At 42.3% G+C, this 14,777-nt stretch overlaps 1 protein-coding gene across 7 annotated transcripts in view; it reads left to right on the forward strand.

Annotated features, from left to right (window-relative positions):
* DMD (dystrophin) overlaps nucleotides 1-14,777 on the forward strand; it is a 2,140,576-nt gene that overhangs the window by 1,855,177 nt on the left and 270,622 nt on the right. For all 7 annotated transcript variants that reach the window (XM_090061814.1, XM_090061802.1, XM_090061811.1 and 4 more), the window contains one exon: nucleotides 16-284. In XM_090061814.1, coding sequence (XP_089917940.1) covers nucleotides 16-284 — 269 coding nt within the window. The remainder of the gene's footprint in view (nucleotides 1-15; nucleotides 285-14,777) is intronic.

Below are 14,777 nucleotides of genomic sequence, written 5' to 3' on the forward strand. Positions count from 1 at the left end.
GAACTTCACATTTAGAGCTGTCTCCTGAAGAAAGGGCTCAAAATGTCACCAGACTTCTCCGAAAGCAGGCAGATGAGGTCAAAACTGAATGGGATAAGTTGAACCTGCGTTCTGCAGACTGGCAAAAGAAGATAGATGAGGCCCTTGAAAGACTGCAGGAGCTTCAAGAGGCAATAGATGAACTGGACTTAAAGCTACGCCAGGCTGAAGTATTCAAGGGATCTTGGCAGCCAGTAGGAGATTTGCTAATTGACTCTCTTCAAGATCACCTAGAAAAAGTCAAGGTATCAGTATGCCTCTATACATCAACATTTTTGTGACCATAAAACATAATTAACCTTGTTTCACTGCATGATTGTACCCAGAAGTCGTGAGACAAGTTTTAAAAGGAGACTATTTTAGGTGGCTTTTAAAGAATTATGAAATTTTAAAAATCATGTAATTCTCAGATAGAAAAAACTTTAAAATGGAATTAAGGTTGAGTGAACACAACAGTAATTTAAATGAGAAATCTTTACAAGGAAGTTTAATTATGCCCAGCATAAGTATTATTAACCCAGGAAATTCAGTTAAAATTACTCCTAAAGGAAATCCAACCATGGTAAAATATGGAAATATATAATTAAGACAAACTTAATTCTGCCCTTCATTGTAGTTATGTAACCATTCAAATATGATTAACTGTGTTCCTAGCTACAGATTAGATTAAATTGATTTTTAAAAACACATTAGATTTTTCATCCCTCTTGTGACTAACCCTGTGGGGTGAGCCCAGAATTACCCTCACTTCTCTGCTGTGTATCTTTGAGTCTTAACCCAGATCTTGCTCCTGGGAGACTCCTCTCCTGCTATCAAATCTCAGTCTGTGGTGCCGTAACTGGACTTTACAGAACAGCCCCACAAACTCTTAAGCTAGGGACAGAAGCTACACATAAACCAATTTAAGTGATCAGAAACTGGTTTAAACTTGTAACAGAACAGATGTTCAGTGCACATAAACCAGTTTCAAAATGGCTGAAACTGGTTTAAGATAAGCCTGGATGACTATAGTATCAGATTTAACTGTTTAAGGTCAAACCGGTTTATGAAACTTCTGTCCCAAACCCTTTCCTGGTTCAAGTTAAATCTAAGTCCCCCAGCATCCCAGCATTTTGCAGCCCTGGGCTGGGCTGTGCTGTTTGTTCCAGAGAGCAGGTCTGACCCCACCCTTCTGCTCCCTAGCTGGAGCAGTGAGGGCTGGCTCCCTGGTCTCACTGGCTGGCTCATGGTCCTTACCCCCCTTGCTCCTCCCCCAGCAAAACTTTGCTGGGGTCTAGGACCAGGGAGCGGGGTTAAAACATCCCTTTTGCCAAGTATGGAGCTGCCCTTCTCTTCTTATTTACTGCTGGCTGTGACTGTGTACTACAAATCCCAGAGGCACCTGGGAGCAGTAAGAGGAAGTGATGACCAACCCTGCAGAGCCCTGCTGCTGTGATTCTGGACTGAAAATCCAGAAGACCTTTGGGGCAGCAGAAAGAGAAAGTGAACACACAGCCCAAGCTGGCTATGTGCCAAAGAGCCATGCTCTTGTCCCCCCACAGCTTCTGGCCTGAGCTACTGCAGCTATGCAGGCATGTGGCTGCATTTCTGAATCAAAATTTAATATCTGTTCATTTGCTTATTGGTTCAATCTTTGCAGCTTAGATTAACCTGCAAAGACTGAATCAATTCAGCCTCAGGCTTTTTTACTGTCTGTACTTAGCCTTAGGGTTCCTTTAGTTTACAAAACAAAAAAGGTCTGCCATCCCCTTAAAAACAGAAACCCTGGTGCTACCAGCAACACTAAAATCACTCTTACCACCAGACAGCCAAAACAGGTTTATTGCATAAGGACAGAAAAATGAAAGGAAAAAAAGTTCTTCGGGTTGGAGATGGGAACATCTACTGCTACTTTCTAACTGGAAGAGCAACTTCCTGGTGCTCCCTCTGTTTCCAGCTTCCTTGACTAAGTTCTCCCTTTCCACTAGACTTGGGCTTCCCTTTCATTGATTTATCATTATTAGGGACCTGCTTAATTAGTGGTTTCACGGATTTCATGGAAACTGCAAAACTGACAGAATCCACAAAGTCAACAACAATAAAAACCTTAATAAAATGCTGACTCCACAGTGACAGCCAACACTCCTCACTGCAGGAAGGAGAAGGCACTGTCTGGTGGGGTGGCATGAAGAACAGCAGCCAAGATAGTGGCTGCACCCTCCTACCCTTTGCCAGGGTCTCTGTCAATCAGTACCAAGGGGCAAGGCTATATAAAGGGCAACTGGCAATTTTCCCCTCATTGCTCCTTCCCCTTGGCCTCTGCCAATCAGTGCTGAGGGGTGGGGCCACCACAAAATTGGTTCTGCACAGAGTGTAAGCTGTGAAAAACCCTTTATCTTGCTGCGATTTAGGTAGGTCCCTAATCATTATCTCCTCATTTCTATTCTCCATTATCTTTCCTGGATACATATGTGTTTATGTAGATTATTTTCTTCCAGCACTTGGCATCTCTCTGACAAGTAGATTAATGGTATTCTATTTGATATGCACCAGGCCATTTTTTGATATGAATGTTGTTCCAAGTAAACATTCCTAGGGTTTTATTTCCTCCCCATCTTATAGGTACACTAATACTATTCTCTTTGATATGTAATCAGCCATTTTCTATTAAGAAGTGCTTTATCACCGGAGCTGACTATAAGCAAAGAAAATTTCTTGATCTGGTCAGATTAGTAAAACAATGCATCGTGTACTGGATATCATGTTACTTTCCTATATATGTTCCTTTATATCCTTTTGTAGTTTATCATGAGCTCTTGATAGAGACTAAATATGATAACAGTCAGGCCAACCTTGGTAAATATTTGCGTGTATGGAGACAGCATTCTCCCATAATGAACAACTATAGATTTGGGGTGTCCTATGAAACTTGCCTTCCCCTTTTTGTCAAAGCAGACAGGTTTTCTTCTTGCTGTCCTTAATAAACAAGTGGTATGCATTAGGTAGTTTTAAAATAATTTTGTAATCACTTTCTAAAGCTGACTGTTTATCCATTCCCAGGGGCTAGTATGTTAAGCACATACTCATAAAGATGTTTGTGAAGAATTGTCCTGTTTCAGAATGACTGCCACTGCTAGCTGTTTTGAATAGGACTGAGACCACAAGATACCCTCAATTTTAAAAAGCCACTTATGACTGCCATATCCATCAAGGCCTGCTCAGAAACGATGAAGATACTATGTGTCATCACCAAGAGGAGTAGAAAACCCTTAGAAACAGATTGATTGTTGAATGGCATTAGCCAGCTTTGTTGTCTTGTGGCTTCAGCCCAATTTCAACCAAAAGTAGATGGCTGCCATTTTGAGAAGGTCAGGATAAGTAAGGCCAGCATCTGGCTTCAGTTCCACTGAGAAAAATAGACACTCATTTTAAAAGGGAGTTGTTCTTTGTGGAATTCTACTTAGTATAATATTTATTGTTATGCCCTGCTAGAGAAGAAAATTTATTATGAGGAATAACATTTATTACTTGTAAAAAAACCCCCAAAAAACCTGAATATATTCCATGCAAAAGATTTGCATGAGTTTCAGCGGCATAGGAAGTGTGAAGAGGCTACAGTATTCAAACACTAAAATCATTCAGTGCAAACAAAAACCTTGATATCTAGTGTTCAGCTTTCTTAAAGAACCTATTTTAATTCATCATAATTCATAAATTATGAAATAGCTTTGAACATTACTTGCATATTTATTCTGCACACTCAGAAAATGTGCTGTTACTTGGGAGGACATATTCTGTATACTTTATACATAAACACAATCCAGTCATCTGCAAAACACAATCTAGTCTTAACAGTAGTCATTATTGGTGCCTCCATAAGTATAGCATATTGATCCATGAACACCATTACATGTCAAATAATCTGATTGTCATAATTACTAAATAACATTCTGATAACATCCACAATACCATGAAAATCTTACCCTTTTTAAAAATTATACTATAGCCATACAGTGCTATATAACCTTGCCCCACCTGGTCTTTGCTGTCAGAGAAACTGACCTTCCCCAGAATAGGTAGTAGCTTTCAAAGGATGTCAGAGACCTAGGTTTAGACTTAAACCACTCAAGCCACTGTTCTGTATCATTCACAAAAGGCAGCCCATCTCACACATCTCCCTATGTGCATTAGGATGATGATTCTAGAGAGGGTGCAGTGCTGCAGCCACAGTGGGCAAGGGAGTAGTCCCCCCTCCCTGCCTCGTCTCCCTGGGAGCAGACAAAGGGAAGGGGAACCTCTCCACCAATCCCCACTGATGCTGTCCCTGTTCCCAGCTAAGCCCTTTCCCACACAGCCTAACTGGGGTGGGCAGCAACAGATCTGGTGCTTCCCCTGCCTCTGGGGCAGCAGAGAAAGCGACAGTGGCAAGTTGGAGACACAAGGAAGAGGAGAAGAGGAAGAAATTTAGAAAAGTATCTGGAGGCTCCCAAGGGCAGACTGCCTGCACTGGTGGAATCAGAGGAGGCTGGGAGCAGCGTAGGTTGCTGCATCCTCTTTGGGAAATTTTGCATCTGCCCCTGGATCTCTCTCCCTTATTTTGGTTTCACTCCTCTTCATTCTGGACTTGAAAAGACTCCCAGACGAAGTTTTGGTCAAAAGTGGCTCATTTTTGTAAAACAATAATTGCTTTTTAAAAAAATGTTTTTTTTTTGGTCCAGAAATGTATGACAAACTCTGATAGGCATAAAGCCTGATATATCAGTCTGAACTAACTTCCTTTTTTGTTTGTTTCAAAGGATAATCAGATAAATTATAAATGAAAAAAAACTGTGTGTGTGTACACGTACACACATATGCATGCATGTATGTGTGCACATGAATTTCTTTTAGAGGATATGCCAGTCCAAGACCTAAAGAGAGTTCTAGTATACTTGAGCAATGCAGCACTCTGGGTTGCATGTTTCTAAGTGATGATGATTAGTACAACAAGGCAGTGTAATATTAAGGCTGAGTAATATTAACTATCTGGGAAGCGCAGTATTTGCTCTAAAATGCATTTGCCTGGAGTCATTGTATTGCTATTGAAATATAATTTAGGCATAAATAGTGAAAATAGATAGATGCATGTGTTTACTGGGCGATATAGGCTTGGCTGTGACGTAAATAACTCCTAAGAGATCTGCATTTGTGCCTGCCATTGGAAAGGCATTTAGAAGCCATACTTATAAATTCATGAATGAATGGCTAATTTTTAACTTATTCACTTCAATATGTATTTTTAGATATTCATATCTTTTTTAAAAAATGTAATGTGTTCTAAGAAGAAATAAAAGAAAAGTAGTCTTCCTTAGCTTTCAAATACAAGTTGGGCTTAATTTAAATTTGCGTTCCAATGTAAAATGGACACAAAGTACACAAATCAAAGCCTGAGCTGAGAAGCCTTCACTCCTCATACTGAAAACATGCAAACTTTCACTTTAAACTGAGTAGCCCTTTTGAGTTCAAGTGTATGCTTGTATATGCAGCACTCAAAGATCCAGTGTTTTAATTTTGGCCCATCTGTATGTATTGGGAGTTAAAAATTAATCAAGAATGAAAGGCCCTTTGTACTATGGAGAATATCCTTCCTCCCATGATATATTACATATTTACCAGAATACATTTCAGATACTATAGTGGATCCAGTGTTAAATATCCAGAAGAAAAAAAACATTGCAACTTTAATGGGAAAACAGTCATTAAATACATGTCAAACACTAGCAGGATTATATGAGAAAATTAAATTTACAGTGTAGTGGGCAGAGATGATCCCAGCAGGGTGTGTGGCCTGGGGCAAAGCAGCCTGTGCAGGGCCCCCCTCCTCATCCCATAACACATTTATGCCAGGGAGTAAAAGCTCCAGCATACCAGACATGGTGGGACAGGTGGTGGCCAGAACTTCCAGCTGGAATAGGCAAAGATCCATCCAACCCACTGGGTGGGCAGACGAGCTAAGCTGCAGCCGTGGCATTTCTGCCTGGCTCTGTGGGGCCCCCCAGAGTGCAGGGCCCAGGGCAGTTGCCCTGAGTCGCGGCCCCCCCCCACCCGCTCCAGGGATGGCCCTGGTAGTGAGTGCCTGGAAGCTTTATGCTTCAGGATTTTTGCTAGTAGAGAGGAAAAAAATTGCTTCTATCAATTTGTGTGTGTGTGTTTACTCCAGAACCTTAGATATTCACCACAGCTAAAGCTGCAATGGGATATTGGAGATATACTTTTAGTTTCAAACTCCAAGATCAATTTATGTATGAGCAACAACTAAAAGTAAGTGAAGCATGCTTACCTGGTGATTATGTGTCCAGCTAGCAAAAATAACAGTTAAGAGAGCCTCTTCTGACAGGTTCAGAACTGGTACTAGCCATCATGAGAAAGGATAACAGGTGAGGTGTATTGTCTAGCCTATGCATTTTCTGACTATGAGGGTGGTTAAGCACTTAAACAAGCTACCAGAGAAGTTGTGAAATCTTTGTCCTTGGAAATTTTTAAGAGCAGGTTAGATAGACACTTGATAGGGATGGTTTAGTCATGGATGATCCTGCCTTGAGCAGGAAGCTGGACTAGATGACCTCATGGGGGTGCAGACAGAAATGCAGCTCCCCCCTGTAACTCAGAATGCTTTGCAGGAAGTGTTCTGATTTACCATGATCCCACAGACCAAACAGAACTTCACTGTTGGTTCCAGGGAAAAGAGAAATCTAGCTGCTGGCTGTGAGCCTGCAACTGGCTTCCCTTAGCAATGGCCCCTCCTCTCTCCCAGCCTGTGCTGTTTTCAGAATGAGAGGTGAGAAAGGGAAAAGAAGGAGCTCATTCTCAGAGGGGAGGGGAGGAGAGGTGAGGGGCGGGGGCTCCAATTCACCTGTCCCACGCTATAGCGTGGGCTGAAAAAACCCCAGACTGACCTCCTTTTGCTCCCTTTCCCTCCTCCCATTCTGAAAACAGTGATAGGCTGGGAGGCAGTGTGGACAGAAGTTATTGAAGATGCTGTTTTGAAACCTCTTCATCTGAATCCCAATGTAATAAGGGTTCAAATTGTTGCAGGATTGGGCTCTTTTAAAGTGCTTTGCAGCCATGCACTTTTGTTGGGTCATGGCTGTAGAGCACTTTCAGTGGCCAGATCAAGTGAAAAGTGTCACTTCTGTCTGTGACCAAAGTCTGTTCCAATCCTACTTTTCTTTGATCCCATGATCCTTCTTGTCCTGTCTCTCTACTTAAGAAATTATTCTATCACCATCTTCTCTACAGCCACTCTTCATGAATTTGAAGTCTGTTGTGATAAACCACTTTCTGTGGCCAGATTGGGCAAAAAATGTCACTTCCGTCTGTGCCCAGTATGTTGTTAGCCTTTTTTCTTTTGCAGCAAAAGTATGTTGTTGACTTTTATTCAGCTTGTAATACATTATACATATCAATTTCAACAGTACTGCAGCTTAGCCAGTCATTCCCCAGTTTTTATTTATGCATTTGATTATGCCATCCTAAGTGCAGGACTTTGTGTTTTTGTTTATCCTTATTCATTTTATTCAATTAATTTTGGACCTTTTTCCAGCTTATCCAGGTCATGCTGAATCCTACTTCTATCCTCCAAGGTATCTTGAAATTTTACTCTTCTGGGTGCACTCAGCTAATTGTGCACTCAATCCCATCCTCCAAATAACTAATGAAGCTATAAAATAGAACCAGAATGAATGTAGAAACCTGGGGAACCTTATAGGCTTGTAAGCTGCCTTGACATAACTGATGCCATTTTTTTTCTTTCGAGTGGATATCATGAGCTGCAAGTGGAACTAGCACAGAGGCAAGCAAACAACTGTTGTAGGCAAAACCAAAATATAGATAGCTATAGAACATAGAAAAACAAGATAGAAGAGACAAGCAAAACCAAGGCCAAGGATGGCTCAGTAGGTGAGAAGTCATTTCAAAAGAAATAAGCTGAGGGTGACAGATTGATGAGGAAATAACCACAGTAAAATGTAATTAGTGAGGCTCTATAGCATTGATCATATATGGTATATACACAAGAGGGCTATAAAAAGCTGTAGAAACCTACGGAAAAAATTAAGTTTGGTGAGCTGTCACAGAAGCGGAGACCATACCAGTCAAAACTGCAAGGCTCAGTGCCATGCTGACACCTGGCCAGCTGAATCATTGTGTATCATTCAGAACGCCTGTGTAAGAATACCTTTACAGACTGTTATGGGTTTTGCTTGAGCAGTGGTATTGCTTAAATGTTCAGTAATTTGGATTTGAGACTGGAATGGCATCTATCACCAGTTGTTTCACTCTGTTCACACGCCCGCCTTAATCAAAGTTAAGTGCAACAACCCTACATGATATATCTTTCCTGTTCAGCGTCAAGCCATTGATGACAATCTCTAAGTAATCTCATCTACAGACACACGCTCAGGACATTCTTACCCTCTTAACACTGATGATTAGCAGCTCTCTTTCTTTGCTTCAGACCTGCCTTCTGTCCAAACAAAATCTCAGTTCAGTCTCTCTTTGACATCTCCTCTTTGAGATCTGGCCATCAGGTCAAAAGTCACCACAGCTAAGAGCTTTTACTTGCCCCTTTGCCTTTTTGCTTAATTGTATCATCTTTGATTTAGACCTCTGTGGGCCATAATGTCCAAGCCACGTGTAAATCTTGATGACTCTTTTCTAACAAGATATGGACTTCCCTATATAGCCACACAATTCTCAGCCAGCCTCTCTTCAGATCGTGTCCGAGTTACTGCACCATCCTTTTTTCTAGCTCTGACAAATGCAATTTTGCTGTGCTCATATTCGTTCCGTATACTGCCACAGAGCATTCTCCTTAAAAATTTCCTCTGCTGTGATGCCTACAAAAAGCATAAGACCTGGTAGGTTGCTGATATGCAAAGACCACTGCCTGTCATTCTTATCTTTTCTTCATAGTCCCCCATCTTTTTGCCTATATTCATCTTTTACTTGGTGTTTCAGGTCAAGTTCTGCTGGCATAGCTGTGTCACTTAGGGATATGAAAAGATCATGCTCTGTAGCTAACTTATCTCTGACAAAAGAGCTTCTGTCATGTGAGGGAGCTAGGGTAACCGACTGCCAGAAACTCCTTTTATTGCAGGGCTGTATCCATATGAAGGTGCCTGGCCATGGTACCGCAGCTGTCATAGTCAGTGTGACAGCAGCTACCATAGTAAAGAGATAGCCTTATGCTTAGATTTTAAGCTCTTTAGGACTGGGAACTGCAAGATGCCTTTGTTTCAGGGGACAGAAAGTGTTCACTTTGGCCTCCATTTTGAGAAATAATGTTAAGAAATCTGTCAGAACCATGGGACTTAATGGGTTTTCCCTGAAGGAATTGTGAGATTGACAGCTTTTCCCGTTATTCTTCTATGCTCTCAGACTTGTGAAAGTTAAGAAGCCCCTATTCCAAGGGCCTGTACCAAGATCATTGTGGAAGGTGATCCAGTGGGCAGTGTAATTTGTGATGGCACTGTAAAGCATATGTAAGAATGCAAATTGGCTTACTAATAGAACCACATTGCATGGCTGATACTTATGCCAGTAACATGCTATCAGGTAGCAGGTTAATAGAACAGCCTTTTGAAACCCTACGGAGATAGATCCCTTATCTGAAAGTTTTGCAGCCTACTATAAAATGAATGAAGTCAAGAACAGGAGAATGTTGCCAAAAAAGCTCCTTCAGCTCAGAATGAAAGTATCTGTCCCCAATTTCAACCATCTCAGAAACGCCCACCAGCTGAAGGCTGAATGGTGCAGCCCTGTTTTCAAGTAACTTCATTGTGTTGAAAAGTGATTTGTTCTCCATTATCAGCACAGAAAAAGGGCACCTTGACTCAGTGTGGTGATTGCTAACTGTGAAATAAAGGTCAGATTTTCTCATTTAGTCAGATAAATCCTGCACTTTCCTGTGAACAGTTTTCAAGGCAAGCTCACAATCAGACTTCTTCACAACTGGACTTAGCTGCTGCAAATTCACTGTTAAACATTTGAATAAAGGAGTTGCCCAGCAGGATAGCTAAATAGTATATCTCCCAAGGTCCCTTCCAGCCCTGATGTCTATGAAATCTATAAAAATACGTGTTTAAAATTTGCATGTTAGAAAAAAAAAAGTCCTTAGAGATAGTAGGTTTACGTCTCAAGTCCTTTTTGTTCCTATTGCATGATTTATGAAAAAAATAAAATTGTGAGGCAAAGACTACAGATGAGCCTTGTCAAATGATTCTTCTAAGCTCTGCCACTGACCTTGCATCATCTATTGTTTATTTCAGCAACAATTGTTAAGTGGCAAATGGCAATTGTGACTGATTTTGTAATGTTGAGAAATACTCACCAGACATTGACATCATTTTAAATTGTGAGCTAAGCAGAGTTTACATTTGCATCTCTACAGAAGTGAAGTATGTTAACCTTCTTATTATACCTACTCCAAAATGGCTGTCTGTACTCACTCAGTCTTCTTGCCCATGAAGTAAAATCAAGACCAATCTTAAAATAATTATTTAAATCTCAGCTGCACAAGCTTATGGAAAGAAAAGGAAACAAAATAGAATAGTAGAAAATGACTGTTGGAAGGGACCTCAGGAGGTCATCTAGTCAAGCCCCCTGCTCAAAGCATGACCATCCCCAACTATATCAGATGGATTTTGCTAAAAATAAGTAAATGTGTACTGCACCAAAGTATCACATTATTGCACACAGTTTAGTAGTTTCTTTAAAAAAAAAAAGAAACAGTTTTCACAAGGAATAGAAACTAACATTGATGACTTGATTCCATTCTGACCTTAAGTAAACTGGAAGATAATAAAAGCCTCCAGTATTCTCTAATATATCTCATTCTAGTGCCATTCAGCTGCTGCTGGGAGGCAGTTGTGCTGCAGAGAGATAGAGTCCTTAGGGTAAAAGGGCACAAATGAGATAGTTTCAGAAAAGTGGACTGTGTATGATATTGTTATACAGTGCCTGTGTGTATACAAAGTATATTCTAAGAGTAAAGTCATTCGAAGAAACTCAGGGTCAAGTTCTTTGTTTTATAGTATAAAACGGTTTATAAAGTATTAAGAATCCTTGGAAGTTTACCACAGAAATGAGCTGCCTATGTTAATAAATAACCTGCCTCTTGTCATGATATTTGTTTTGTTCAGGAGGTATTGGCTGCAGAAAAAGACATATTCATTAGTGCAGGTCTGAGAACTGCAGATAGTAGGCCACATCTAGCAATTAACATTATAATTTAAAGATATTAATTAATTTAGAAGGATTGGGAACTGGAAGATGGTAGCTGTTAGAGAGAGTGGTAGCTGTTAGAGAGAGACCAAAGGTCTGCAGAGGTTGTCTATTGCTCCACAATAAAGATCATTATTTAGTTCTCTTTCATGTATGCTTATTTTTAATGAACCTGATGTCACTATATAGTGTTAGAAGTGACAAATGGGAAAGAACTTGAGGCAAATGGGAAAGAACTTTAGTTCCGAACTGAAAAAGAAGTTGAAAACTGAGAGCAAGTAGAGTAATACAGCCATGTGTAAGCACAAGTGCCACTGTAAGTAATCTTCCTTTATACTTATAATCTAAATAAAAGGACAGTTAGTCACCAAAGTTTTGCAACCTCCACTTGCCCATCTTATATCAGGTAATGTAGCAGAGAACTGGTTTGAATGGTACCTAGCAGTCACAAAGGCAGAAGAAAAGTGAGGGAGGAAGTTTTGGCTGTTTAACACTTATCTTTGCAGAGGTCAAAGATGAAATTAAATCTAATACTGTCCAAATTTGAGGAGTATTGCATGCCAAAAAAAAAAAAAATCAGACTCTTTAAAGACAGTTTGTGTGGGGGGGTGTTAATGTGCAAACACCAACGGGACAACGTATTGATCTATGTGTGACTGAACCAAAGAGATGGACTAATAACTGTGCTTTTGGGAACTTGACAACATCTCTAATTAGAGGTAGAATTATCTGTAGTATTGCAGACACTGCATTACAAGAAATGCTATTGTGCGAGAGAGACTTGTCCCTAGAAAGGACGATTAAAATGTCCAGGGCGGTGAAGGCTGTGGCTGTAGAGCTGAATGCACAAATAAGTAGACATGAAAGAATGTGGCCAAAAAAGGCCATCTCAGAGTGTGGAATTTTCCATTAATAACAAGTCACTTCCCAAGGTAGAGTTTTCCATTGGCAAACAGCATTTTAAGAGAGAAAAAAGAAGCAGATGTGCCAAGTATGGAAGGCAACATGGCCCCAAAAGCTGTGCTGCATTTGGAAAGTTCTATTGTTACTGATAGAAAAAAAAACAATTTTTTTTATCCAGTAAAACAGTTTTACTACAGATCCCAGATGCACAAACCTCAAATACACACAGGTGAGATCATACTAGAATAGTTGTATATAGGTGTAGTGGCATCAAGCAAAATCAATGAGAGGAATGTGATTTTGCCATTGGAGCCCAGGTTAATATTTTACGAGAGCATGAATATAGAAAATTAAAAATGAGACCAAAACTGGGTCCAATAAACATCAAAATATCTCTCTATTCAGGAACAAATATACCAGTGAAATGGAGATGCATCTATAGCACCTAATATAAAAATTGAATATACAAACTCCCATTCATTGTGGTACCTCAGAAGGTGACACCAGTTTGGGTCTTGCAGCTTGTGAGAAACTGAATCTAGTTACATGTTTACTTGCCCTACAAGACGACACAAAAGTCATTCCTCCTGATGATCCTCTTGGACCAAATGTGGACAGTCTTCCTTGGGAGAAGGAACTAATTATTCCAGAACAGAAGAAGCAATTATGTCCCTTTGGGAAGAAATGTACCTATGGACACAATACTATGGTCTATTATTACTCCTAGGTTCCTTTCAGTCATGGTGCTAGTCAGTTTGGCACCACTGAACCTGTAAGTATGTTGGGGATTATTCATCCCCAGATGGAGCATTTTACACTTCTCAGTGTTGAACTTCATCTGGTTCCAGTCTTCCCAACTTGCTAGCCTGCCTAGGTCTGCCTGTATCTGCAGTCTATTTTCAAGCATGACCATGCTCCCCCATAACTTGGTGTCATCTGCAAACTAGGCCAGTGAGCTCTCCACCCCCACATCCAAATCATTGATAAAGATGTTAAAAAACACTGGACCAAGCACAGACCCCTGAGGGATACCACTGGCCAGTTCTCACCAGCACAACACAGATCTGTTCATTAGAACTCTCTGGTAGGGCTGTGTGAAGCTTCAGTTGCTGATTCAGTTTGGCGGAGATTCAGCCCGATTCTCCAAATCCAAATAGAATCAGGAGACCCTTTAATCTCTCTGAATTGAACTGGAACCCTATTGTCACGGCATGGGGCCTAGGAGCAGCCGTGATCTCGCTAGCGCCCCCTACCGTGTCAGTTAGGCAATCCAGCACCCTCTATCCTCACTCGCCATGTCTTTGCTGTTATATCGTTCAATTAGGGAGGCTGCCTTTTATCTCCTAACGCACGGTATTTGCTGGACTATCCCCTGTTCCATATGGGGTGACTCGATACACCCCAGCCTTAAGGGCTATGTGTGCCTCCTACCTCCCCTTTAGCACACCCCAAGCCTCGCAGCTCTTCCGGACGTTGTCAGGTCCTTCTCTTATCTGCGCCCTGCCCGGCACCCCTGGGCTTGTCACGCAACGGGCGCCCCTCTCTGGCGCCCCTTGGGCTTGTCACGTAACGGGCGCCCCTCTCTGGCGCCCCTTGGGCTTGTCACGCAATGGGCGCCCCTCTCTGGCACCCCTTGGGCTTGTCACGCAACCGGCGCCCCTCTCTGGTGCCCCCTGGCTTATCACGCAACCGGTGCCCCTTCTCTGGCACCCCCTGGGCTTGTCATGCAAACCTAGCACCCCTCTACTCCTTAGCCCTATCGGGCTTACTGATGGTACTTTGCCCACTGGGCTCAGTGGCCTAAGCCTTGCCTGGCCTCTCTGGGATCCTGTCAATAATAAGTATCTAATTAGGCTCAGGCAGCCGGAGCCTTACCTGGCCCCTTTGGTTCCCCGGGGTTCCCTTTACAGTGGAGACCCTCCGGGACACCTTCTAGGCCGCACCCCTCTTGGGGTGTCTGTCAATAACCCATGCCCCTCTTGGGGCTGCTTCTCTAAACGTGCCCTCTCCGGGGCTCCTCTCGAGTATCCGCCCGCTCCTACGGCTTTTCTCTGCCTTTGCCGGTCTTTCTATAGTCACCGGCTCTGTGCCACCCGGCGCCAAACAACCGTGCCGTCCCTGGCACCATTCGTTTGCCCATGCAGGGCACCAGGAACCCCCAAGCAACTGGGGAGTTCCCGTGAGGCCTCCTCGCACCCCTACAGCCTCACCTGGTCCTCCGGTCTAATGATATCAAATGAACACAAAAGCCATGAGCCAACCAGCTGCAACACAACAAACCTTCTGGCTATAACCTAAGGTCCAGGTCCCACCTGGTTTTCCAGTAAAGTCTCCTAGTCAGGGTTCTCTCCACCCGTGCCATGATGCAGCTGCTCATTCTATCAGTCAGCTCGGCTCAACGCCCCTGCCCCTGCCCCTGCCAGAAGGGAATTGCCCTCTAGGCTCCAGCCTGGGTTGTTTATACAGGCCCGGCCCTGCCCCCTTCTGGCCACATGACCAGCTTGATTGTTCCGGCAACCATCACCTGGGTTCCCCTGGTGATGGGCAGCTACCCTTCTTCACTACTTAGGAACAGGGCATCTAAGTGCCCTGTG

Source organism: Crocodylus siamensis, chromosome 1 (genome assembly GCF_052110815.1).
Source record: "Crocodylus siamensis isolate JL-2025a chromosome 1, ASM5211081v1, whole genome shotgun sequence".
In the NCBI taxonomy this organism is placed as follows: domain Eukaryota; kingdom Metazoa; phylum Chordata; order Crocodylia; family Crocodylidae; genus Crocodylus; species Crocodylus siamensis.